The sequence below is a fragment of the Micromesistius poutassou genome (genome assembly GCF_964030765.1).
Source record: "Micromesistius poutassou genome assembly, chromosome: 13".
NCBI lineage: Eukaryota > Metazoa > Chordata > Actinopteri > Gadiformes > Gadidae > Micromesistius > Micromesistius poutassou.
Window position 1 is genome coordinate 8,833,382 of NC_140283.1, and position 26,251 is coordinate 8,859,632.

Genomic DNA, 26,251 nt, shown 5'->3' on the forward strand with positions numbered 1-26,251 from the left:
AATCCAATTTCCTTTTTTTCAACTTTGTCACACTATTCTTCTAGCGCACGTGCACACACAAAACCTCCGACACATACACCAGCAACACCAGATTATGCTTACGCGCTCAGCGTGGAAGCCATTCATTTTACTTCCTATTTCTGCTTTGTTTGATAATTTCACATGGCCAATAGACACCGACCCACACAAATAGCCTGCACGTGCACGTGCGGTAGCGACTATATGCCCCCGGCCACACCCACCCGGTCGTGCACATCCACACACATGCACGCACACACACAAACAGCGCCGCATGGAGACCCCACCAGGAGGATATCCTGATTTCTTCCATATCAGAGCTCCTTTGAAAGCTTTTGACTGTGTGTTGAATGAGAGGGCTCACTGGGGCCATTCACCTCAATGATCTGCTCTGATCTGCTCACAATTCACCATATCTGTCATACATGGCTAGCTCTGAGAGAGAGAGAGAGAGAGAGAGAGAGAGAGGGGGGACGGACGGAAGAGGGGTGGAGGTAGAGGGCAGCGGGGAGTATGAAACATACGTATATAGGTAGACACAAAAAGCAAGATGGATGGATTGAAAGACAGATCTATAGTTGGATAGAGTGATAGATGGATAAAATACACACACGTACAAAGACGTACACATACACACATGCAGATGTGTGAATGCCAATTCACACATGCACACATGCACAAACCCCCACACACACATGCAAACACACACACACACACACACACACACACACACACACACACACACAGCTTTGAGGAAGTCACCAGTGACTGATCTGACCCAGCCGACGGTCTTTAGTTCTGCTGCCGTTGAAAATCAGACAGTAATGGTTGATTGCTCAATCGATTTACAATGGCCATTGCTACCATTATTACATTGACCAGTCACCTGACCACAGCGACACGTGCACACACACACACACACACACACAAACACACACACAGAAAAACACACACACACACACACACACACACACACACACATAGACAAACACACACACACACACACACACACACACACACACTCACACACACACACACACACACACACAAACACACGCAAACAAACTAATTCCAATAACCAGTGACTGATTCAAGAAGAGGGGGAGTCATGTTTGATTGCACAGATATAAGGTTACCAGGCAAAGTGCTAGCTGGCTGATTTACATACATACAGTGTGTGTGTGTGTGAGTGTGTGGCCTCCCAGGCTTATACACTTCTAATCCTTGTAATAGATTTTGCCTCATGAATGGTGCTCCATCCACTGCTTTGGAGCCCACTTCCCCATATGTCAGTCGCAAGACGCACATACACACACACTTAACCAGCATCAAGACACATTTACACTCCCTGTCATTTAAATTTAAATAAAGACTTCATACGGTATATCTCTCCCTTCCTTTCATCCCTTTCTTCATCAATCTAAATGTCTGGTTCAAGCTAATCGTTGAGGATAAACAAGGGATTGGCTGAGCTGAACGTTGTGGTGGTCGATGGGGTAGTGAACTATGTGACTTGTGAAAACCCACAACCACAAATATGCTGACAAAAAAAGAAAATATGGGGTAAAGGAACCTAAATCCATGAATTATACCTCGATCAAATATACATTTCAGGGCATTGAAGCATTGTGTGGACGAGTCTGATATTTCCTGATGGCTCCCCCAACACACAAACACCATACCACACACACACACTCACACACAAACACACAGACACACAGACACGTAAAAAGCGTAATTCTGCCTCAATGTCTCTTTGCTTCACCTCTTGAATGGATCTTCCCTTGCCCTCCTCAAGGGGGCTGTGCAGGCCCTGCTAAGCCCCATAGGTCTGAAACTCTTTGGGCATTAAAGCTTCGCCGATTATCGTCTTCAAGTGCTTCAGCTGCAAAGAGGACTCTCAAGTCCTTTGACATTCCTCCATCTTTTTCTCCTGCTCTCCCTCTCTCTTGAGATGAACACAGTGTTTCTCGTTCACTCGCACTCACTCGCATACAATTTTATACAATCATGATTTAGCGAGGGGTAGGGAGTGAAGAGATGAGAGGAGGGAAACAGGACCCTTCTTTTTTTTTATTTCTCACTCTTTCACTCCACGGTCTCGTCGTTTGAGGAAACACTGTCAGGGTGCCAGCCCCCTCAGTGGGATAAAGCAGGGCTCTTTATCCGGCAGACTTCCCAGGGAACCAGCAGAATGTGGTTCCAGAGCCGAGAGAAGTGCCGTGGATCTGGATCAAATAGAATTCATGAAAAACAAGACATTGCAGAGAGAAAGAAAGAAAGAAGAACGAAAATGACAAATCAAAACCTACGAAAGAACTTGCAAAATAAATGAAAGAACCAACAAAACACAGAAAGAATGAAAGAACTTACTTAAGTGAAAGAGTGAACAAACAAATGAAAGAAAGACAGAAAACACAGACTTTAAAACCGCACGGTTTTCAAATCAAACTCAAGTGAAAGCCTCTCATCGTCAAAAAGATTGGAAACATTCAAAAAGAGGGCTCCGCTTGTCTCCCGCACTTGTCTGAGAAACTGGATAAACAAGGGTGGGAGAAGAGGGGAGAGCGGAGTGGAGGAAGAGGGCAGGAGGCGAGGAGAGGGGGACAGAACAGGGGGGCTCTACTGAAAAGGAAAACAAGAGGCTGTTTTGCAGATTAAATCATTACCATCCCTTATTAACCAATTAACCCATTCACGGGTAATGAATAGGCTAATTAACTTCCAGTGAAAAGACCAAGCAGTGTTTTGCAAGGCAGAGAGGAACAGGCAATGCAAGGTCCTCGACCTGTGTCTCGTTTCATCGTGTTTATCGTTCTTCACCGTGTGAACTGGCAGCCTATACTTACCAACCTATACGGTATGCTTTACTTGTTTAACTGAATGCATTAGAAATCGCTGCTTTTTGGTCTTCTCTTGACCTACGTTCACCTCTCATCCATCAGTCTGTCTGTCTGTCTGTCTGTCTGTCTGTGATACTCCTACACATTTCGTTCAAACATTGACAGAAAAGTTCCCAAAGTTTCTTAGGAGGTGGAGTTAGATTGAAAGACAGAAAAAGAGGGTTGGAGAGTCAGAGAGAGAGAGGTAGAGAGAGAGAGGGAGTGGAAGAGAGACTCTATAATGGAGGCAGTGAGGCATGCTGGTGGGCAGAGAATGATCTGTAGGCTTCTCCGAACTGACCACAGACATACACACACACACACACACACACACACACACATACATACACACACACAATAACAAAGGTCTATGTGCAGCAGTGACAAAAGACCCCTGGAGTGACCCCTTAAGTGACCCCTTGGAGTCTATCATTCAGAATGGTGATGGTCATTCTGAAACACACACACACACACACACACACACACACACAGTAAGATCTAGAACCTTAAAAATGTGTTTTAAAATAATTTGTAAAATAATAAAACATTTGAAAGGAGGGAATGAGTTGGTCGTGACCACTTAATTAATTTGCTCATGCTAGTTATATATTAATATATTAAGTATAGAGAATGTAGTTGCATTTTCTCAACGATGGTGAAATAAGGTTCTCAGAGTTACATCTGGATTAATTTTTTTATCCGAACAAAACTCGTAAATACACATACAAAAATACATCAATTCCTTTAATGGAACCTTACAGTGACAGATACGCACACATGCACATCCACGCACACACACAGAGTGATAAACGGACAACCCCACAGACGCACACCACACAGATGTGTGGCACGGGACTGCATGTGTGCACGCTCATGCACGCCGTTGCCGTGTTTGGTTAAAAGAAGAAGATGCCACACAGTGCTGTGACGAAAGGGGAAAAATGCAGTCCTTACAAACCACACACACACTCGCGCACGCATGCACACACACACACACACACACACACACACACACACACACACACACACACACACACACACACACACACACACAGTCACACACACACAGTCACACACACACACACACACACACACACAGTTTTTCAGGCTCATTAGGCATAAAGTTGCGTGTCCGATCGGGTTTTGTTGTGGATGCTGCCAGGGTCATTATAGTCTAATTTACCTTTAGTAGTTATTCAGCTGGAGAGAAGGGAGGGCGGGGGGGAAAAGGGGGGAGGGGGGGGGGGGGGTGAGTAGGGGTAGGAGATAGGAGAGAGAAAGTAAGGGAGGACAGAGAGAGAAAGTAAGGACAGGAGGGAACTAACTATTTGGAAGAGGAAAGGAATTTAAAAAAGAAAAAGACTATTGAAATGTATGGTCTCATTCCATCCAGCATTGCATATCTATAAATAGCAAATCTGTCTGTGTCTCTTTAGAGGTAGGAGCAATCCTGACTTCAAGAAGAATGAGGCTAATGTATATGTGAAAAGGACAGATGCATCGGCCATGGTTTACTCTGTGTCTCCTATCCCTGTCCTGTCCAAACATAAATATTGACTACCGAAGCCCCCTGAATTCAAGCCGGATTCCCGGTTTAAACAAGCACCTGTGAGAGTCCTAGTCCACACGCAGTGACAGCATATGGTGGCAGTCAGTGAACAGAAGCACCCAGCAGGGAGAGTTGACAGACTGGCCGTCACAGCAGGGCTGCTCACCGACAATGGGAAGGAAGCACCGTGAGATGGTCCACCCACACACGCGCATGTGCACACGCTTGTTCACACACACACACACACACACACACACACACACACACACACACACACACACACACACACACACACACACACACACACACACACAAACACAAGCACAAGAACACACACTGGTGTTGATGCACATTGAGATACAAGAGAATAAGGGGGTCTTGGTGGAGGTAAGGACCATAGAAATCTCATTAATTTGTAATTTATCATGAGAGGAAAGACCTGTTTAACCTATGACCCTACAGCCCATCCCCCAAAAACCCAATAGGTTCATTGTCAATTTTCTATCATGTTAAACTAGGAAGAGTGTATTCAATCTGAATATTTACTCATAATGCCACTGGTAGACTCTATCTATCATAAGTATTTATGACACATTTGCAAAAATATTTGCAAAACTGTCAGAACTCTAAATGTGTCTACACCTTATTATCTAATAGGGTTAGGGTTAGGGTTAGGTGACTTATGATCAATGTGGCAGGAAAAAATGTTTTAAACCTGTTTACAATTAAGATCATGATGTGGAGATAGTATATAGCTTATCATGTATACTTATTTTCTCAGTACTTCCAGATAGGAGTATGAATAATAATAATATATGGGCAGTATCACTTGTTTACAAGGTTCTTCGAGTGAATGTCTTGTCCCGGTAAGGTCACCAGGAACACCTTACTAAAGGTTACAACAGGGCTGTCCTCTGTCACCCCTTTTCCCTTTGCACTGGCTATCCAGCCTCTTGCTTCGGCTATAAGAATGACGCCCTTTTAATATGGTTTACATAAGGGAGATGCATGTCAGAAGTTAGTTCTTTATGCCAATGATGTGCTAGTGTTCTTATCTAAACCGGAAACATGCTCCACCTTTCATTGGGATTATTAACCTGTTTAGCACATTTTCTGGATACAAAATTAACTTAAACAAGTCAGAGGCTTACTCCCATGCCATCCTTTCCTTTTAGATGGTCTCCCTCAGATTGTGTGTATTTAGGTATTTTGTTTGCCCCATGATGTAATCAGATGTATAATGGTAATTGTATTGTGTTTAAGCCAAAAAACCCTGGTACAAATGTTTGTGTAACCTAGATTACTTGAACAAAGGCAATCCAGTTTAGAATTTAACACAGGTATTGGTGTGAAATGTTGTGTAACATGGAAAAGGTTATTGTCAAAGATTTACCAATGATTTACCTATCTGAATTATCATGGACCTGATTTTTTGACTAATTTTTACAGTCTCCTGTACATGAACTCTTGTATCCTGTGACTTGCCTTTAGGCTATTTCCTGTAACCCAACAATATATGTTTTGTTTGTTTCTTTGTTGTATTATTACTTATATGTTTGTCCTGTTATTGTTATTGTGAAAAAATCTGAAAATCCAATAAATATATAAAAACAAAGGAAAAGTATAAGCAAGGCCAAATTCAGTTTGTAAAAGTGGACTTTAGAAACTGATTCCAATCGTTAATATCCCTTCATCTTATTTGAAACAACTAATTTGTACATTTTTACATTTTGTAACATTTGGATATTATCATTAGACCTTTTCATATTTTGTCTTCACAATCTTAACAAACGTCCATATTACCACAGATTAGGCAATGAAAGAGAAACAAATTGCTCAACTCATTAGACTACTTTAGGTTTCCTTCGATGTAGGCTTTATGTTATTTTAAGAAAAATACAAACAAATAATTCAATGGCCTAGTGAATGCATTGAAGTTCGATCCAGAAGTTGTGTCCAGATGAACACTTAGACTAAATGAATTGGACATTGCTACGGGCCTAGCCTATATGCTTAATTCTGTGAGGGCTACTTGCCTTGAGTCAATCACAAAGCACTTGCATTTATCTTTTGTAATAACACTTGAGGTCTCTCTCTCACTTAGCCTATATGAATGCAGTAATTGTGTTTATCTTTTCAAACGCTGGGACTGGATATGTCATTCACAGATGATCATTCGCTCAACCTCACAACAAAACAGACCCACTCCAAGATCAAAGCCTCGTAATGACGGCATTCATTTAATGCTGCATTTCAACAATTCCCAATTCCTTTTGGAAACCTTTGGAACATTTCATTAGGAGATTAAAATAAAATCTAGAGAATTGTATAAAGAAAATAAGCAAAGCGGATTTGCAACGTGTTTATAATTTAGAATGGTGTCCACTGACAGAGGGCAGGGTGTGTGGTCTGATTCGAGGGCGAGATGTTCGAGTGCTACTTAAGCTTCTAACTGGAATGTTAGTCTGGTATTCTGGCCTGAAAAAGAGAGAACACTCCCAAAAGTAATTTATCTTGGAAGTTGGGATAAATGAGGCCGCTCCAAATACACCCAAAGACCAAAGTTCTTAAATATATTTAATTAACTATTTTATTTAACTATTTTACACACACACACACACACACACACACACACACACACACACACACACACACACACACACACACACACACACACACACACACACACACACACACACACACTTTGTGTGTGTGTGTGTGTATGTGATATTTGTGATATTTGTTAATAGTATGTACCAACAATTAATCTATCTGTTATGTGGCGTTTAATATGCTTCCTAAAATCATTGCATTCCCAGGAAATATTTCCTAAATTGTGCAACAATGTAATAATAACTTTATTTAAGAAAAAATATATATATTTGGTATGTATGGGCAGGTATTAAAAATAAAATAAAATAATAATAATAATAATAATAATATGCATATATATGCAATCAATTATTTTTGTTATCAGCAAGCTTGCTTTTCTATCTATACTTACAAAAACACAATAAATCTGGAAGAGGCTATCTTTATTAACTGTCTCAAGTGTGCCCTCTACTGGAGATCCCGCGTTCACTCGTCAGATAAACTGATTAAATGTTTCAGGTAGCCTAGGCTATTGCCTAGACTAAATGGATGGATCGATGTACATATATTTCTCTCTGATTGCTTGTTTTTTTGCTTATTTATTTGCTTGTTTGTTTCCCCGCTTGATTGGTTAACAAGCTATTCAACACGCTATCAATTTTGTAATCTTTCCTGCTGTTCGGCATCATCAGGGTTATCGGTTATCATCTAAGAGGTCTTAATGACAACTCTTTAAATGCCTTTGATATCTGTTTTGGTGCATATAAATCGTACATCTTTCATGCCACTAGATGTATCCGGTCTAAACAAAACCAGAACAATCCCGTTACCCGTATTGATCAAACCGTGTAGCCAGAATTCCACTGCACGTCATTCTAAAATGCGCCGTGCTCGATTGATTAGGTCTGGATATTAACGCCGGCTGCGTGGGATACACGAAGTCAAACTCGTGGCTTGGGTGACAGGCACACGTTCATCATAACCAGTCTATAATACATAGCTCCTGAAGTGAAAGTATACATTTGTTCAACCATGTCTAACGACGCTGCAAAACTGTCCAAAAACCTCTTACGCATGAAGGTAAGTGGGTGCTAGCAACATGCTAGTTTTAGCCACCCATGCTGTGCCAGCTAATGCAGCTACTTGAATGTGGAAACCAAGTAACTTATTTAACCGCATGTACCTGTGTCTTGATGTTCTCTAGTTCATGCAGAGAGGCCTGGACGCAGAGACTAAAAAACAGCTGGAAGAGGACGAGAAAAGAATCATAAGCGATGAGCACTGGTATCTTGACCTGCCAGAGCTCAAGGCTAAAGAGTATGTGCTAATCACAATCTATGTTGACTTGTGTTGTCCACGTTTAGTATACACGTAATGTAGTAAGTAAAATGCTTTCAGATCAATGTTTCAGATTGTACATAATAATATTGATAACCGAAATTATAATTGGTCAGACGTTATTATAACCAATATGTTGAATGACTCAATTTATTTGACAACTGGAGTTGAAAATATCTGTGCAATGTGAGTGTTTTGTAATGTTTTTACTGACTTCTCAGGAACCAAATCATCGAAGAAAGGAGTTTTGTGCCGTGTGAGGACCTCAAGTATGGCCGTATATCATTCAAAGGTTTTAATCCTGAAGTGGAGGTTGGTCTTAAATTCTCGTTGTTTTACAAGAGCTACCTTTGTGCATACTTTCTCCTCTATACGTATCTGATATGCATCACCTCACCTTGGTGTGTTACTCACTTTTGTATAATGTTAAAAATAATGGTATCTGTACCCAGTACAGGATGTGCTATGAATTAACACTGCAGATGGCTGAAGACAAAACTACACTGGTCTTTATAACGACTTTCCAATGACCAGTCCATTATTAGGTCTCTATAAGGTATTTTTTTCATAAGGGAACATGCACTAGCAGAACTCTCAATGACTGGACTAGACATTGAAGAGTGGTTTACACGGCCAGTGTAGTTTGGTCCACAGCCTTCTGCGTTGGCGACAGTGTGTCTCCATAGAAACATGTTTTCATAAGGATATATGTACACATGTATTGCTACAGTTAATTGGATAAAGATGCAGTGCAGCATTCATGGCAAATTGAATTGTGAAACGGTCAAGAAACATTTCTTCTGTTGCGTCTACTACAGAAGCTCATGCGGTTAATGAATGTCCAGGAGGAAACCGAAGAGGAGGATGTGGAGGACTTAAGCAGAATGATAACAGATGTCACTGATGAAGAAATGGCCATAAGGTTAGGACCCCTCCAATTTATTGTCTTCTAGCATTTATGGGAATGCATTAAATGTCTTTAAATACAAATTTGTTTATTTCAAAACAAAAGCTTTACTTTACTTCTGCAGCAACAATTTAGCTTTTTCTTGTGCTGGCTGTTGATGAATTACATTTGTAAAAGTACTAAGGATTCTCTATTTTACTTGTTTCAACGTGACCATAGTCTTACATCGTCTCTTCAATGTTTACACATTTCAAGGTACGAGAGTCTCGTAGGCAGTATGAAGAAAAAGTTTGCCAAGAAGAGGGACAGATCTGCTATCGAAGAGGATGTTATCCAAACTGTTACAGAAACTAACAAGAAGATCTTTTTAAAACCTCAAGATTAGCCCAGGAACACTCTGGACTAAACGGCTGTGTAATACTATACAAATGTGTTTTCTTTTCCTAGTCAGTACTTTAGTCAGTACTTTTTATAAGGAATATCCTCGGATATAACATTATTTTAAAGATGTTTGGATGTTATACATCCTTTTTTTAAATGTATATATTTTGAGGTTCATGGACTGCACTGTGATGGATTCTTCTGTAATAGATTTGTTACAATCACATTACATTTGGATACGAGTCCATTAAACGATTGACTTAATGTTCCATCTCCCTTGTCCTGTCTTTAGATAAAAGTCTAGTTTACTGCATAGAATATTACCTGGATGGAAAGATTACAGTATTGTAAACATGTACTGTTAGAGGGGAAATATCCAATACAGTTTATAGTTCTGACCCTCCTTTTACAATGATGTTTTAGTTATACTGGTAATACAAACTACTTGATGGTCCAAGATAAGCTATTGTGACAAAGACCCCATCACTGACCGCATAGTGACAACAATGCTTAGGCTATAAAGAAGGGTCCTAAACAGCCTTTGATCGTGCCTGTCTGGCGTCCCACAACTAAGTCTGGGTCAACCCGGAACCAGCTTTTGGACTTAAACCTGCTGGCTCACAGTCAACAAACTTGTGGCTTTTGAGGAGCTTGTCGGAGAGGACCGTGGGACAGAGGTGGTAGAGGAGGGGGAGCAGCCAGGCCATCTGTCCCGGGGTGTAGAGGGCCTTGGGGGAGGGAGCCATGAGTGCATGGCACATGTCGTTCAGCACGGGCCGCAGGTCCTTGGGCGACTGTTGGCCCACTTTGGAGAGGCAGTCTTGCATGGAGCAGACATACGTCTCTCCATAGTCCTTGCAGATGACCGACGGTAGATTTTCGAGAATTTTCTTTTTGCTTTCTTCACAGCTTTTGAAGATGTCTGAAAGCAACACAAACCTTGCATTTATTGGCAAAAAAAAACACATCTCAGGCCGATAAGTTGACCCGAGCTTGTTGATTTCCTAATTATTTGGGAAATCAAGTAATACTGCAAAGAGTAAAGGGGTCAATGTGGATGAAATGGTTCTATTGGACCCACTCGTTCTGAAGCCTGCAGGTTGAATGACAACCACTTTGACACCCCAGGCAGCCAGCTCCATTCTCAGCACTCTGGAAAAGCAGCCGAGAGCTGCCTTTGAGGCTCCATAGGCAGAGAAGAAGCCGAAGGGCACCTCACCTAAAACAGTAGATATCTCAGTGAATAAATGAAGTAGAGATATTCACAGGGCCAATCCAGCAGCTCACCCTGTGCTTTTCAGCTGAATCTACCTCCCATGCTGGTGACATTGACTATCCTGCCCTTTGATCGCCGAAGCAGAGGAAGGCACACCCGACACAGGTAGACTGCAGACAGGAAGTTGACCTCCATGCAGCTTCTGAAGGTTGCGAATGGCAGAATCTCGGCATCAGCCAGACAGCCAAGGATGCCTGCGTTATTTACCAGACCCCAGAGACCTGCCATGAAGGGGAGACATAACACACAAATGAGACAGGCCGATGGGACGGTTTATCATCTTTCTATCTAAAAGGTGCAGTCTGTTGTATTTATTTTAGTGGCATCTAGCGTTGATTGAACCCTCACCCCTCCCTTGCCAGCGAGTAGGAGGAGCTATACTTGCCCGTAGATACTTTCACAATGATATCATCGTATCAAGTGATGAGGTAAATTGTATTTAGTTTGTACTGTCTGTAACTGAAAGAAGTAGCTTACAGGGAATGACAGTATTTAGGATAAAGAAATTATTCAAAGCGTCCCATTTTGGGAAACATGGCGCTGCAATATTGCAGGCTCCCTGGAAGTTGACCCTCTCCCTCTATAAATATAGAGCTCATTCAGAGGTAACGAAAACCACATTCATATCTGCATGGGATTGTACACTACTTAAAACATACTTAAGAATATCATATTCCATCTCTACCAAATCCATTTACCCATTTATCCATTAAAAAAAAAAAAGTCACAGGACATTTTTACAATCTCATCATTAACTTGATTATTTTATAGTTTATGACTAATCATTAATGGATTGTTTAGGAGTTGATGTCCTCCTTCCATTGAAATGTATTATTTCAAACCTTGCTTGAAAATCGTGATCTCTTTCCATTATTGAACAATTCAAATGATGTGAGCCGTTGGCAGGAGCAGCTCACCTCCCTCCCCCACCTCAGCAGCCGTTATTTGCCGGAGCGCCCGGTCCACCTGAGCGTGGTCCGTCACGTCCAGCTGGAGCACCTCCAGACGATGGGACCCATGCTTCTTCAGCTCCTGGGCCCCAGAACCGTGCACATCCAGCACACCAGCAAACACCCGTACCCCCCTGTCGCTGAGCTCCTTGGCCAGAGCATGGCCGAAACCTGTATCGCAGCCTGTAATCGAGATGCATCAATGGGCTGTTATCTTTGTGCCACAATTCATCAAGGAAACTGAATGAAAAAGGAATTCCGTTCACCTGAGGGTGGGGTAGGTAGTGCACAAAGCAATAAGGTTTGGTGTGTTTCAGCATGGCTTTGGGTTGTCATGAGATTGTAACATGTACAGAGTTTTAATCTAGAGCACGTTCTAACAGTAAGGGTTCACTCTAGTAACGAACATTTCCAATTAATAAGCCCCCAAATAATGATTTGATTAAACAATTTTATATATATTTTTACAACCATACAAACAAAAAAACAACTTATGTTTATGAAAAATAAACCCTACCTGTGATCAGCACCGATTTTCCATGCATGGGTAAAAACTCACAGCGTCGCTCCCGAATAAGACAATGTACACCGAAGCAACAGCACATAGTAAGCACTCCAAAGAGGCCGTGGTAGCCCCAAATGTACAGCTGACCTTCTAGGGCCAACATGGCTGCAGCCCCGAGCCCAGCAAGGCAACCCCCTCCCTGTTCCCACAGCCATATGTATAAAGCTGTGGCCAGGGTGCAAACAGCACAGCCCCAGAACAAGCCCTCTGAGACGTCCATTCTGCAAGACATCTACCAGGTCTGAATGAGACATCAGTAGACATCAAGATGCGCTGCAACAGCCACAAATATGAAGCCACGCCCTTGTCATGTGTGACAAGGTATGTGTTGAGAAACCTGTTTCATGTTTATGTCAAAGCCTTACCGCAAGAAACAAAGGTCGTTGACACATCCACACACATTATGATCAGAACCACTAGACCACTAAATACATACATGCTTCTTGTATTTTTTTAGGTGAAATTCTCCACAATAACCACTCAGGAAGACAGTTTAAGTGACGAATGGAACATTTATTCTGAAAGTCTGGTTAATGTCTTGGAAGTGTGTGTGTATATGTATGTGTGTGTGGAGGGAGAATAAAAGGTCAAATTCATAAATTACAGAATTATGTATGCATTTGAGGGAGGTGATATTGATAACAGTCCCTTAGGAATGGTCACTCCCTTTGGCAGGTTATTCCCTTATACCGTAGACATGATTAACATTAAAATTAGCTGACCAATGATCACAAACATAAAGTGCTTGGTTACCAGTGTGACGTGGGGCTATGACGATCGACAGAGAACGTACACGCATCAAACAGATAAGCAAATTCAGCGACTACAGAGTGGACCTCCCAACCGGTGGACATGGCATGGGTCGTCATGGAGGGCTAGGGTGATGAAGAGGTCAGGCGAAGTTCTGCTTGAGGAAGCTGATGAGCCCGTTGGTGGAGGAGTCGTGGGAGGTGATCTCAGCGGCGCTCTTCAACTCCGGCTCGATCTTCTTGGCGAGCTGCTTTCCCAGTTCCACCCTGGGTAACAGGACCACAAAAATGTTGTTCCATCCACAGCATTCAGGCAGTCTGGTGTTAGGTGATTATCGGAATGCTTAAACTTGCACTATGTAACTTCTCTACTGCAGCTATTTACTATAAAAATGTGTGAATGAGAAATGTTCTCATCTGTAAATTATATAAATAGAACTTGCTGCAATTCAAGCATACATAATGCAAGTTTAATGTCAGTAAGAATGGCAATTGCTGAAAGCGGATCTCCGCCAAATACACAGCCTCACCCAGGTATTGATTTAGCATTATACAACGATTATTCGTTTGTTGACAGATGGCTTGGACTGAGTAAGAATCAAGTACATTCATCATGAGTTTGTTGAGAGATGATTTAGTGAGATACACAATGAGGATCATTACAGTTAAAAAGTAAATACACTACATGAGGCATTTTAAAAATGACCTGAGAACATATGATTTCCTACTCAAGCCCCATAGCTCTCTCTGTGCAACTTCTAACCCATACAGTTCCAGGTTTCTGATTGACCTTAAATGCTGTTACTTATCAAGGCATACAACACCACCAATACTGCCCCAGAAAGGTGAAAAGGTCACTCTCTTACCCCCACTGATCGTAGCTGTTGATATCCCACATCACGCCCTGAACAAAGATCTTGTGCTCGTACATGGCTATAAAGAAAGAACAAAAGACCATAAATGAACACAGTGATTCATGGGTGAAACTAGGATGGGGCAGGTTGGGACATTTTCATATCACAGAATAGAAAAGGACATGCTGTTTTTCCTGTTCCTATAGAATTGTCTACAGTCTATTTTATTTATCGTTGTAAAAACATATTTTTGGCACCAAATCAAATAATGCTGTTAAAGGACGGCATGTTGGAGGACATTTCACCTATATAGTTTGAATTTTCCGGTTCTTATAAAATAGCTTATAAAAACATTGCTCATTTAGAGACAAATTTGTATCAGTCATAATGATCTATTAAAAGCCTTTCCCTATCGTTCATCCACAATGAATCATGTATACCAAGCCTTAGGTTATTTCGTCTGTACAGTTTTTCGCAAAGGGCCCACATTATACTTCATTACCGGATGGCTTAGTAAAAACAATTACAATCCCGACTTACCAACCAGTGCTCCCAACATGAAGGGAGTCAACTTCTTGAAGACGATGGAGTTGCTAGGCTTGTTCCCCTCGAATACCTTGCATTGAAATACAGAGGAAACAGTCAATACGTAAGCTTTTAAGGGGCCACTATTTTAGGGCAGAAAATACAGAAATTATCTTATCATGTAGAGAAGAATATCGCCTGCCTAGGCAGGAGGTTTGTTTTAAATTTATGAATGGGTGGATACGTGTCTGAATTGCTGCAATATGGTGCAATAGAATAGATGAGGTCTTTGCAGTGCATTAAAATGGGTTTGTCGCCGCCAAACAGCACACTCATGAGAGCAACGCAGTCCTCCTCGACATACTTTGTGGGGCAAGAGCTTCTCCAGGGCTTCTCCTCCCAGGCCGCCGGCCACCAGCTCCTCGCGGGCCTCCTCCGAGGTCTTCCCCTTCATCAGAGCCTCAGTCTGGGCCAGGAAGTTGGCCGCCAGAATCTGTGGAACACCACAGATTGTTGTTTTTTTTAAACTACACAAAAGCACTGCCATATGCATCTCCATAAGAAGAATGAAGAAGAAGAAGAAGAAGAACAACAACAACAACAACAACTCTTCATTTTTCTCAGTCTCATTTCTCATTCAACCACCGGTTTTGGTTATTCGTGTTAAGATCTGACAGAAAATAGTAAAAAGGTTGTCATGAATGAATTGATATTATTAGACTAAAAGGGCATTATTTAACCAAGCTAAATGTAAATAGTACATGTGGGCAGTACCTTGTGGTGAAGGCTGTCTCTGATTGGGTTCTGGGACTGGGCAGGAATCAGGAAGTCTGCAGGGATCATGCGGGTGCCTGTGGAGACAACGATCTATCAGTTACCTAGTGGAACACAATGAGCAGGAAAGACTTTCCAACTGTCCACTTATCATGGCAATCACAGTCATACCAACAGATCCAAATGCAGGTCATGTCCGAAACATATAAACACACTTACACTTAAAAACATGGAAATGCAGAAACACATCAATGTAACACAGAACAATAAATCATTTAAAACCCATAGCTAAATAATTAAATCAATTAATTAAATTGAGGGAGCAACCCTAATGCAAATATAAACTATGATCCCCAGTTTAGAGATTGCCACATTTGCCATTTTGTTGTGCAGATCACACAACTTGGTGACCAAGCAAGTTTCTAATCATGTTTATTACTGAGACACCTGTTGGTGTCTCAGTTTAGAGCATAGTGGCACCTTGATGGATGAGCTGGTAGAAAGCATGCTGTCCGTTGGTGCCTGGCTCGCCCCAGACGATGGGCCCGGTGTGGTAACCCACCCGGGCGCCATCTTTAGTGATGTACTTCCCATTGGACTCCATGTCCCCCTGTGGATCAGACCAACACAGTGGAGTTATGGGTATACATACACACATACATACATACATAACAACTTTTACCAACAAAATGAATGATGATAATAATATGTATACATGTTGCTTCTGCAACAGTCGGTCTCTAAGACAATATTTTGGGGGGAAATCTAGTAAACAACAGAATTGGTGATTGCACCTCAACAACATGCTTCACTATAAAGTAGCTTACTGAGTTGTAACAAAAAAGGAATTAATTAGAAAGATAATACTGTTCTATATATTTGCAAGTTGGAGCCCGCATCATTCTACATGATTACCACGAGGGGTAACGGGGATGGTTACCATCGTGGTAACCCCTGACTCTCTAAAGTACTAAACTCTTACTGACCTGCTGGAAGTAGGCAGCGAAGCGGTGCATGTACTGGTCGTAGGGCAGCATGGCGTGGGTCTCTGCCTGGAAGAAGTTGATGTACCAGATGCCCAGCACAGCCAACAGCACCGGCACGTTCTGCTCCAAGGGAGTGCTGCGGAAATGGTTGTCCTGGTGACCAAAGATGATACAAACGTTGGTTATTGTTGAAGGTAAAGGCTGCTGGCTTTATTTTTGTTTAATATAATAATTATCCTCCTCATCCTCATCATCATCGATATGTATCAGTAAAAGTATGGACATTCCTACTTTAACAAAGTATTGATCAAACACAAACTAATAACATTACAATGTTCTGCTGCAAGTACGGATGAAAAACTGAACTAAACCAAGTGATTACTGTTACTATAGTCTTTGGCACCCTCTATTGCCACAACCTAAATTAATACTACAGAGCACGGCTAGAGAAAGTGGTTCCTACCATCCAGTGAGCTCCAGAGAGAAGCTGCTCAAAGTTTTCAAAGCCTGGAGACCAGCAGCAGAATGCAGAATCGATTATGGTAAATACATATAGAAATATACAAACATTGTATGATTTGTAACAAGTTTGGAGGGACATAATGTCATAAAGTTGGAACTGGCATCTTAAAAACCCAAAACAGTGACTCTCAATCGATCAGTCAATTCAATCAACATGATGCATTAGGACTGAGCGTGGGTCTGGGCTCCAGCCCAAGCAGACATACCTATATGCAGTGCAATGGACAGACCAATGGCGGACCACAGAGAGTAGCGGCCTCCAACCCACTGAGGAAAGCGGACACAACATCACAGTCAGTCCACCAATAAGCACACAGAGAAAGCCTTGTTTAGGCAGCGATTGTTTGGTTTGTTTTAGTATACTTGCAAGTCCAACAGCAAAAAAATCTATGCAGTATATATTTTTTGCATTTTTTTTTTTATTGTTGTCATTAAATGTCATTAAGTAGGCAAGTTAGGTAAAACAGCATGCAGGTGTGGTTGTGTTGATACAAGCACAGTTAGAGTCACCTATTTAATGTTGACTACTTACATCCCAGAACTCAAACATGTTATTGGTGTCGATGCCGAAGTCCTTGACTTTGGGCTGGAGGAGAAAGAGGGGGAGAGGGAAAGACAGAGAGAGTGAGGGGATGATTCACAATGCCTTTAAGGGAAGGCACTCTGATGACAACATTCAGAAAGTGAGACGGTAGCTGAAAACATGGCTACTCACTGCATTGGTAGAGAGGGCCACAAAATGCTTGGCTACGGTGGCTGACTGTGTAACAAAAAGGGGAGAAGGATAACATGACATTTATGAAGACCAGCTATGCTGATACTTTGTCTCTGTTGATAACACACGATCAAGAAACATAAAAGGCTGACAGATTCATCAACAAAACAATTCATCAGCCTATAAGGCCTGCGATCAGATTTCTGCTGACCAACTAGGTCAGCAGCAGACTAATCCACTTACGTCCTTGGCAGTCTTCAGGAACCATTCCCTCGCTGACTCTGCGTTGGTGATTGTCTCCTGGGTGGTGAACGTCTGAAACGAGAGAGACCCAGAGAACGATTGAGCCCAGAGGACATGTTGTGTCGGCCTTGGTCACGGACACACAAACAGATTGATCTCCTTCCCCTCCAACGAATGGACAGATAACGTTTCTCACACTATAAATGTGAGCCTCTAAATATACAGAGAGTTCCTTTTTTCAGAATGAAATTATAATCAATTATTATAAATTAGGGAAGAATTAGTATGAAATTGGTATCAAGAAAAATAAGCTAGCCACATAATGATTCATTAAAATAAAAATACATTGTTTGTTTTGTCGTTGTGCTCATTATTCATGGAAGACTGGAAAAAATAATTTCTTTACCCCAAATCACACCAACAATGAGTCGATATACGCATTATACGTCTTGTAAAAATGTGATTCCTTCAGATTTTGAGGCTGCTGCTTTAAGAGAGAGTTTCTGGTTGCACGTCCATCGGCAGACTAGTACCCGTGTAACGGTGTGCCCGAGTACGTACAAGTGTGAGTGTATTCCCCCTACCTTGGAGGCGATGATGAAGAGGGAGGTCTCTGGGTTGAGCTGAGCCAGAGTCTTGGCGAGGTGTGTGCCGTCGATGTTGGACACAAACCACACGTTTGGCCCTCCCTCAGAGTAGGGCTTGAGGGCCTCCGTTACCATGAGTGGTCCCTGGCGACCCACAGAGAAACGGTTCAATTCATTTGTATACCCCCTCAATCACAGTTACAGCCTTAAAATGGCTTCACTGGCCACATTATACCTCATCCCCTAAGTAACACAAAAACACTCAAATACTACGAACCATCATTCCTCACATTCCTACACATCTCTTTGTCATTTTGCTTTAGCTGCTGGCTTCAGTTATGTGAGGCCAGCAGCTAATGCAAAATGACAATGTGTTTGTCAACAGTGACTTTAGTGCTGGGGGCTGCTCAGTGCCTACTGCCTAACAATTTCAACTGAATGCGGCCCCTTCAAATATTGTAAGTGTGATTACGTTTTTGAAAATCAATTTTTATTCAGCAGGCTCTTCCTAAACCCCTGCTTCAAATTGTGTACTGTCCAGAAGCAACAAGGCAGTTCTGTCATATCGACCAACCATGGTGCTTCTAGTGTGAATCAGTTCTAATCTATGAATCTTTATTATGTTTGCCAATAGGCTGAATTGTACCTCAATCTCTGCTAAGGTTACACTTTGTACTTTATACAATCACCATTGCCTCATAATCCTATTGATACCTCACCAAACTGTTAATGCAGTTCTGTTGATACATTTCTGTTGCCATATCAAATCTTCTCACCCTCACTGTTGACACCTGAACTTTCATAATCAAATCCACAAAGATCCATTGCCTCATCTCTTGTAAATTGCAAACCGATAAGTAAACAACAAACTGCTCTGTTTCCTGTTGCACAATACATCATTTTACTTAGGTTGACTTCCTCTTTCTACTAAGAGAGTGTGAAGCTAACTGAAACCCAATATCATCTGTTAGCATGCAAAATCTGTTGAATACAAGTTCATATGACAAACAGCTAGCTAGTGAGTTAAAATAAAATGATGGATTGTGAGAAAAGCCTGAACAAACATTTGTTAAAAACCATTTCTCACAATGATTGTGACTGGATTTTGAGAGCCCACTGCCCTGACCAAAGGCAGAAAACATCAACATTGGGCCAGTGTCAAATTGTATAGGGTTTGGTGTTTGGCATCTATCACTGTCAATCACGTTTCACGTAGCTGATCAGACAAAGTGGTTCAGACACAAACGCATAGCCTGAAGCCTGGCTAAATTGATTCTCGTGGGATCATAATCTAGCGAATCCAGCTGCCTCACAAGGTTACAGAGCATCAGCCTTTAACATGAAGGTTCTTAACATGAACAACACATAATGACATGGTGAAGGGCTCAGAGGGTGCGCTACTCACCAGGTCAGAGCCTCCGATGCCGATGTTGACCACATCCGTGATGGCCTTTCCACTGAAGCCCTTCCAATCTCCACTGCGCACTTTCTGAAAACAATCCCAATCCACAGGTCACAACCGAGAAAAGCTGTAATGAAGTTGTATTCAGACCCAACAGGACTGAGACTAGACCCAACAGGACTGAGACTAGACTAGACTAGACCCAGCAGGACTGAAACTAAACCCAACAGGACAGAGACTAGACTCGACCCAACAGGACTGAGACTAGACTCAGCAGGACAGAGACTAGACCCAACAGGACTGAGACTAGACCCAGCAGGACAGAGACTAGACCCAGCAGGACAGAGACTAGACCCAACAGGACAGAGACTAGACCCAACAGGACAGAGACTAGACCCAACAGGGCTGACGAGCCCTAACGGGAGTGCAACTACACTGGGCCCGGAAGGATGATAGTAAGATTGTGATAAGATTTTACATTTAAGAGACGTCACAACTCACAAATAAAGCATACAACCATTTGTTGTGTTAACCGTTAGGCATGTCCGAGGGCTATGGCAGGAGAGCACAAAACACTAAACAGGCAATACCAACATGTAGCATGCCGCACACAGGCGTACACACACACACACACACACACGACTCACATGACAGAAGGCCTTCATCTTGTTCAGAACCCCGTTGACCTCTGGCATGACGTCTTTACCGTCCACATGGATGGGCGTGTTAGAGCGGTTACGCAGGGCGACGTGGAGAACAGCACGACCCTACACACACACACAAATGATTTATTAAGTTACACTCTTTTGTGTTATTCCTTAATGCAACACATAATGCAATGTATATCAATGAGACCTGGATTTATTAGCCTTTCCACATCACTGGTCATCCATGTTGAACATCCTGGTCCCTTTCATTCCAATGTCATACAAACTACACGGTCACTGTGACGCAAGTGTTATGCAACACCATTGCATCGCATTGCTCTCTGTGTGTGTGTGTGTGTGTGTGTGTGTGTGTGTGTGTGTGTGTGTGTGTGTGTGTGTGTGTGTGTGTGTGTGTGTGTGTGTGTGTGTGTGTGTGTGTGTGTGTGTGTGTGTGTGTGTGTGTGTGTGTGTGTGTAGTCCTGGCTTGAATGACTAAGCAAAATGTCTCTGAGAATTTCAGTGACCCAGACGATGCAGTGGCCTATTGTCTGGCAGCAGTCTTTGCCCACACCAGATATCATTCTTAATTTGGCAGGAATACATACAGGCAGAGCACTAGACCTGTCATCACCCCGACTGTGGCAGATAGCATTAGCCTATTGTTAGCGATACTCAGGAATGTTAGCAATGTACTTCATGAGATACGATATGTGTGCAGGCCTGATGAGTTGTATTTTACTGTGCCTCATTGGTTGTGGTTGTTTTATTCATTTGTCAGTACCTCTGTGAAGTTGATTTTTTCCCCTGAGAACATCTTCTCTCTTGCCTCCTCAACTCCCCTCGACTTGGCCTGTATGGAAGAGGGGGGGGAAGGAGGAACAATGTGTGTAATACCTGCAACACACTTGGCAGCCTGACTCTCATTGTGTAAGTCACAAACCAAACATAACCTTGTAACATATGGTTGCATTACAACAATGGCATGTGTGTTAAGGCAGACAATTGCTGTCCGTTTACCAATATTTGCTTCCTCCATTTGGAAGAGAAAGTCATTGGGTCCCTTTCAGATAAAACGTGCTTTGCAACCTCCTTCCAGGAGATGTTATCAGAATATGTGGAAACCGCAACACTGTGCTAGTTGGAATGGTGATTGTGTCCTGAAATACGTGTGATTGACTCTCAAAATCAGCAGGTCCGCTTCAGGTTTTGCTTGGATACAGGGTGACTTAGCTCAGTGACTGATTAGAAGAAGCGATAGAGCAAGAACATTCATGTTACCAGTGAGGGGAAGTAAAGCTGGTCAGGTCCTGACAAGCACAATAAAATCCCCTATTGGTTGAAGCAGTAGGCTTTGACACACACACACACACACACACACACACACACACACACACACACACACACACACACACACACACACACACACACACACACACACACACACACACAAAACATTGCTTCATGGGAAGGCATAGACTCCAGTTTAAGCAGCACTCCAAGCAATATTGCTACCAGCAGATGGCTGATGTTTATTACAGCTGACACAAACGCCTTCATCCCTACACTTGGTTCTGTTTGGCTAATGTGGGTGCCACACCTTTTCTCTTGCTGAAACCACAAGCAATGAAGAAGACTGTAGCATGAATGGACGGTTACCATAGCAAAAAGAATAGCCATGACTTCCTCGTTGATGATATTTTTGGAGTAATCCAGCAGGATGTCTCCATCGTCAGTCGCAAGAGTCTTACTGAAAAACAAGGAGGAGTGCAAAATTAGGTGGTAGGGATATTTGCATGTGTAATAAGTTCTAACATAAAAAACCGCCCACATTTAAAAAAAATGCTATTAGATTTGTTTCAGTTGTATTATTAAACATATTATGTTACTATTAAAAAATGGAGGCATTGATTGAGATAATTCCTTATCTATAGATCAGTGAACAAATCATGCACTATATCGTCGGCTCGGCTGTCAACATGGGAAGTTGCAGACAGACAGTGGTTCTGCGACGAGGTGTGCAGGACCGCACGTAGACGGACCTTAATTGGAATATTGTCACTGTCCGCTTGAGATCCTTACTATGTAGCACAGATCCACGTCTTTAAAACTAAAAGTTGCTCAGATATTGCTGCCACTGACCACTTTACTTACAGACTAGTGGGTCAATGTCAGCTAGCTATGATAGCAAGCTAGTATTATTAGCAAACGATACGAGGCCTATACGGGTTTATCTGATTTACACCGTCAAGGTACTGGTTTAAAGGTGCTGCAATGATCATCTCCCGACGATCCACTTTGAAAGAGCTTTCGCTTGCAAATAAAAACCGAGAACTGTATATTTTAAAGGATGACCTTGTCACAATATCTCATGCAAGCAGTGTCGTCAGTGTTGTGTCCAATGGCGAAAGAACATCCGCGATTATAACAATATTTAAATCCCCGGGTCACATGCAATATTACATTTCACAAACACGATCTATATATATATATATATATATATATACACACACACACATATAATATGTTGGCCAAGATGTCACAAAGCGAAAATTGTCTCCACAGTTTCCAACATACAGGACATCCTGTCTTCAATTTCCTTGTAAGCGTTTGACGTTATACAACCATTATTATTATTATTGCTAGATAACAATGGTAATGTTGTTAATAACCGATACCATTTCTGACACGGTTAAGTAAGTAGCAAGTCTTGTTTCTTTTACCTGAATTTGCTGAATCGATCGCTGTCTGCTTCAAACATTTTCCTCATGTTGAGGTTTCCAACGTTGGCTTTGTACCATTGCTCCAGTTTCTGATAGTTTGAATCATTTGTAAGTCCCATGGTGCCGAGATGATACTGGTCCCCTCAAATCAAACCTTGGTCGGAAATAAGTTTCTGTGTGTAAGCGATGATATTTGACAGCCCAGTGCAGTGATGCAATGGGAGATGGTGGACCGGGATTAGCCAATAGCAGATGGAGGGGTTACCTCTCCCCTTGTTGGACTCCACCCACTGCGATAAAGCGCACGTAAACTGAACAGAGAAGCCAGACCTAGAATGCGTGCTAAATTTTACCAATAGAAAATATAAATACAAGTATACTTAACGAAAATTTGAGTATTATACATAGCCTATTTGCAGATAAAATACCAAATGGCCAATGTAAAACACACAATAAAACAACCTTGTCTAATTTTACCCACATTTGCCTAAATGTACCTTGAATGTAGAGCAGAAGACCAAAGCAAATACACCACCACATTGTAATGAATGGCTGCTTATTGTATGCTCTTGTCTTGATAAAAACATTGGTCTACCAAAACTACCAAACCACAGAGCAGACCGTCATGCTGGGTTTCAGGACAAAAAGGTGTTGCTGGCACCCCAAGGAGCAGTGGAGGCAGCAGGGTCAGAGACAGGGCTGTGGCCTGTCGGCGCCAAACCTCCACATGATAGCATTCAGTTATTGCAACATAATCTCTCCTTTTTGATCACATAAAACAGAACTACCATGCATTATGGTGCCCATTGTATACAGAACTTTTTGTGTGATTTATTATAATTTATTATTATATCTCTCTCTCGCTCACACACACACACACACACACACACACACACACACACACACACACACACACACACACACACACACACACACACACACACACACACACACACACACACACACACACACACACACACACACACACACACACGGAATTCAACTTGGGACAGAGTTAGGACAGGATTTTAAGACTCCACACAGCTCCATGTATTTTCAGGGCAGTTTACTTCCCACACACACATCAGTTTTGTCTGATCTTTTTTCAAACATTTCCCTGTTCATTTGAATTAATCCAACATTAAGCTTTTAAATGGTGTGGTCTTTGTTTGTGAAAAATGCAATTGCAGCGTTTGTGGCTTAACTGTGGTATAATGAGCGGTATAACCACAGCCAAACGCTGCAATTATAAATAATATAAATAAACAACAGTTCAAGTTAGGCGCAGAGTGTATACGCTCAATATACAACAGTTGGGAACCAATCAGATCGCTTGATTTAAGCCACCCGTTTTATAATTCCTTGTAATCTTTGATTAGTTAGATGACTGTAGATTTCAGCCAGCCATTTGTTTTTCCTTCCTGAGTCTATGGGGAGAAGTACATTCATACTCCTTTCTCCAAGCGATTGGAGCATCCTCATGGAGCACAGAAAACCGTGGTAGAGACTATATACACGACAACACGGAGGAAAGGGCTTAACAAGCTGCTTGACATGTTCTGAGCTTGACATGTACTGATTTATATATTGAATTGCGTGAAATAAATGCACAGTAGAGGTTGACTTAATGTAGCCTTTTGAATAGCAGATTTATACACATATCAAATATATATTTCTGCCCTTTGCAAGCAGAAAGTGGACCATAAAGGTGTTCTGAATTTGAATACATCATGTGTATACATTCACAAGTGCAGGGTGCTGAAGAATTGTAACCAGAAAGATGTATTTCATTCCATTTATTTGCATTGAATTTCCTAAAACACACTCAACCCCATCATGCTGCTGCTGTCAATTTGAAAACATTATTGATAGTCAGTTTTCTTCTGTCCTATCTGAAAGTCATAAATATGATATTTCCCCACACATTTCTCTCTCTCTCTCTCACACGCACGGACGCACGCACGCACGCACGCACGCACGCACGCACGCACGCACACACACACACACACACACACACACACACACACACACACACACACACACACACACACACACACACACACACACACACACACACACACACACACACACACACACACACACACACACACACACACATTATGTATGTATTATACAATTTCAGGGTTACAAGAAACTCCTTTTCCAATAATTTATGAAATTGAGCAGCACTTGACTGTTTGGCTCTTGTTTTTGAAAGCCACCCAATGCAAAGTCCATGGGTCGCCAGCATATGTACATGGCGTATAGACTACCCAACATTAGCACAAAAAGTTGGCAATATCAATGATTGATATTTTAGAGTCTAAGAGTAGTAACATTCCTCCATAAACAGGTAAAATGCGCATGACACCTCAAATAGCATAACTGTTTTGGAATTCTGAGATATGATAACGATATCTGGTGTTTGGAATTCCTAAAAAAGTGCAGATGAGTTTAACCATTCATACTGTACAGTAGTGTGTTCAAATATCTTTTCATCTGTCACACAGGGAATCTGAAGAGCAATGAGGTCCACAAGTCTGTCGTGTCTGGCAATATAGAGCCCTTTAAGTGATTGGCAACTGTTCATGATGTGGGCTACTGACTTCCAGGTGTTGAGAGGGGTCATGCAGCATGCAGAGGGGTGAATGGACGGAGGGAAACCACAGTGAAAGGTTGTATTTTGTAGGAAGAACCGGCAGACGTGCTTTTAGATCTCCTCACTGATGGTGGCATTGCTGGAGATGGTATACAGAGCGGTCCGTGCAGGGCAGTTCTGCCAACTTTCCCAAGAGTTGTAGACTGGACCAGTACTCCATATTGTGGGCTCTCTGAATAGACCTTGATGTTCTAGGCTGGAACAATGCTGTTATGGTGCAGCCTGGCTTCCACAACGACAGATGGGTCCTCTACGACTGCATCAGAGACCTCTACAGGTTGGAGATGGGAAGTCCACTTCAGTTCAGTGCCTGTCATCCAGCATAGGTCGTTTAGGTCTGGCCAGTCTGATGATGACCCATCCAGCTTTCCATTAGGCTTTCTTTTAAAACCCAGGAAGTTGCCTTCCCC

At 42.1% G+C, this 26,251-nt stretch overlaps 3 protein-coding genes across 3 annotated transcripts; 1 reads left to right on the forward strand and 2 right to left on the reverse strand.

Moving 5' to 3' along the window:
• The first annotated feature begins 7,981 nt into the window (after positions 1-7,981).
• On the forward strand, positions 7,982-9,931 carry mphosph6 (M-phase phosphoprotein 6). The gene is made up of 5 exons (XM_084477369.1): positions 7,982-8,121; positions 8,246-8,358; positions 8,601-8,691; positions 9,198-9,301; positions 9,542-9,931. The coding sequence occupies exons 1-5, from the start codon at positions 8,074-8,076 to the stop codon at positions 9,669-9,671; spliced, it is 486 nt and encodes a 161-aa protein (XP_084333495.1). The 5' UTR covers positions 7,982-8,073; the 3' UTR covers positions 9,672-9,931.
• Positions 9,932-10,236: 305 nt separating this feature from the next.
• Positions 10,237-12,438, reverse strand: hsd17b2 (hydroxysteroid (17-beta) dehydrogenase 2; the record flags this gene model as incomplete). The annotated part of the gene is made up of 5 exons (XM_084477867.1): positions 10,237-10,589; positions 10,749-10,886; positions 10,979-11,164; positions 11,861-12,076; positions 12,411-12,438. 5 exons carry the CDS (start codon positions 12,436-12,438, stop codon positions 10,237-10,239), a joined length of 921 nt encoding a protein of 306 aa, XP_084333993.1.
• A 512-nt stretch (positions 12,439-12,950) lies between these two features.
• gpia (glucose-6-phosphate isomerase a) lies at positions 12,951-23,365 on the reverse strand. The gene is made up of 18 exons (XM_084477556.1): positions 23,183-23,365; positions 22,119-22,209; positions 21,244-21,312; positions 20,463-20,582; positions 19,819-19,902; positions 18,411-18,557; positions 17,827-17,898; positions 17,584-17,628; positions 17,401-17,454; positions 17,075-17,135; positions 16,810-16,853; positions 16,347-16,499; positions 15,841-15,970; positions 15,361-15,437; positions 14,951-15,079; positions 14,602-14,677; positions 14,074-14,140; positions 12,951-13,474 (listed from the first exon to the last, which is right to left on the reverse strand). Exons 1-18 carry the CDS (start codon positions 23,299-23,301, stop codon positions 13,351-13,353), a joined length of 1,662 nt encoding a protein of 553 aa, XP_084333682.1. The 5' UTR covers positions 23,302-23,365; the 3' UTR covers positions 12,951-13,350.
• Positions 23,366-26,251: the final 2,886 nt, after the last annotated feature.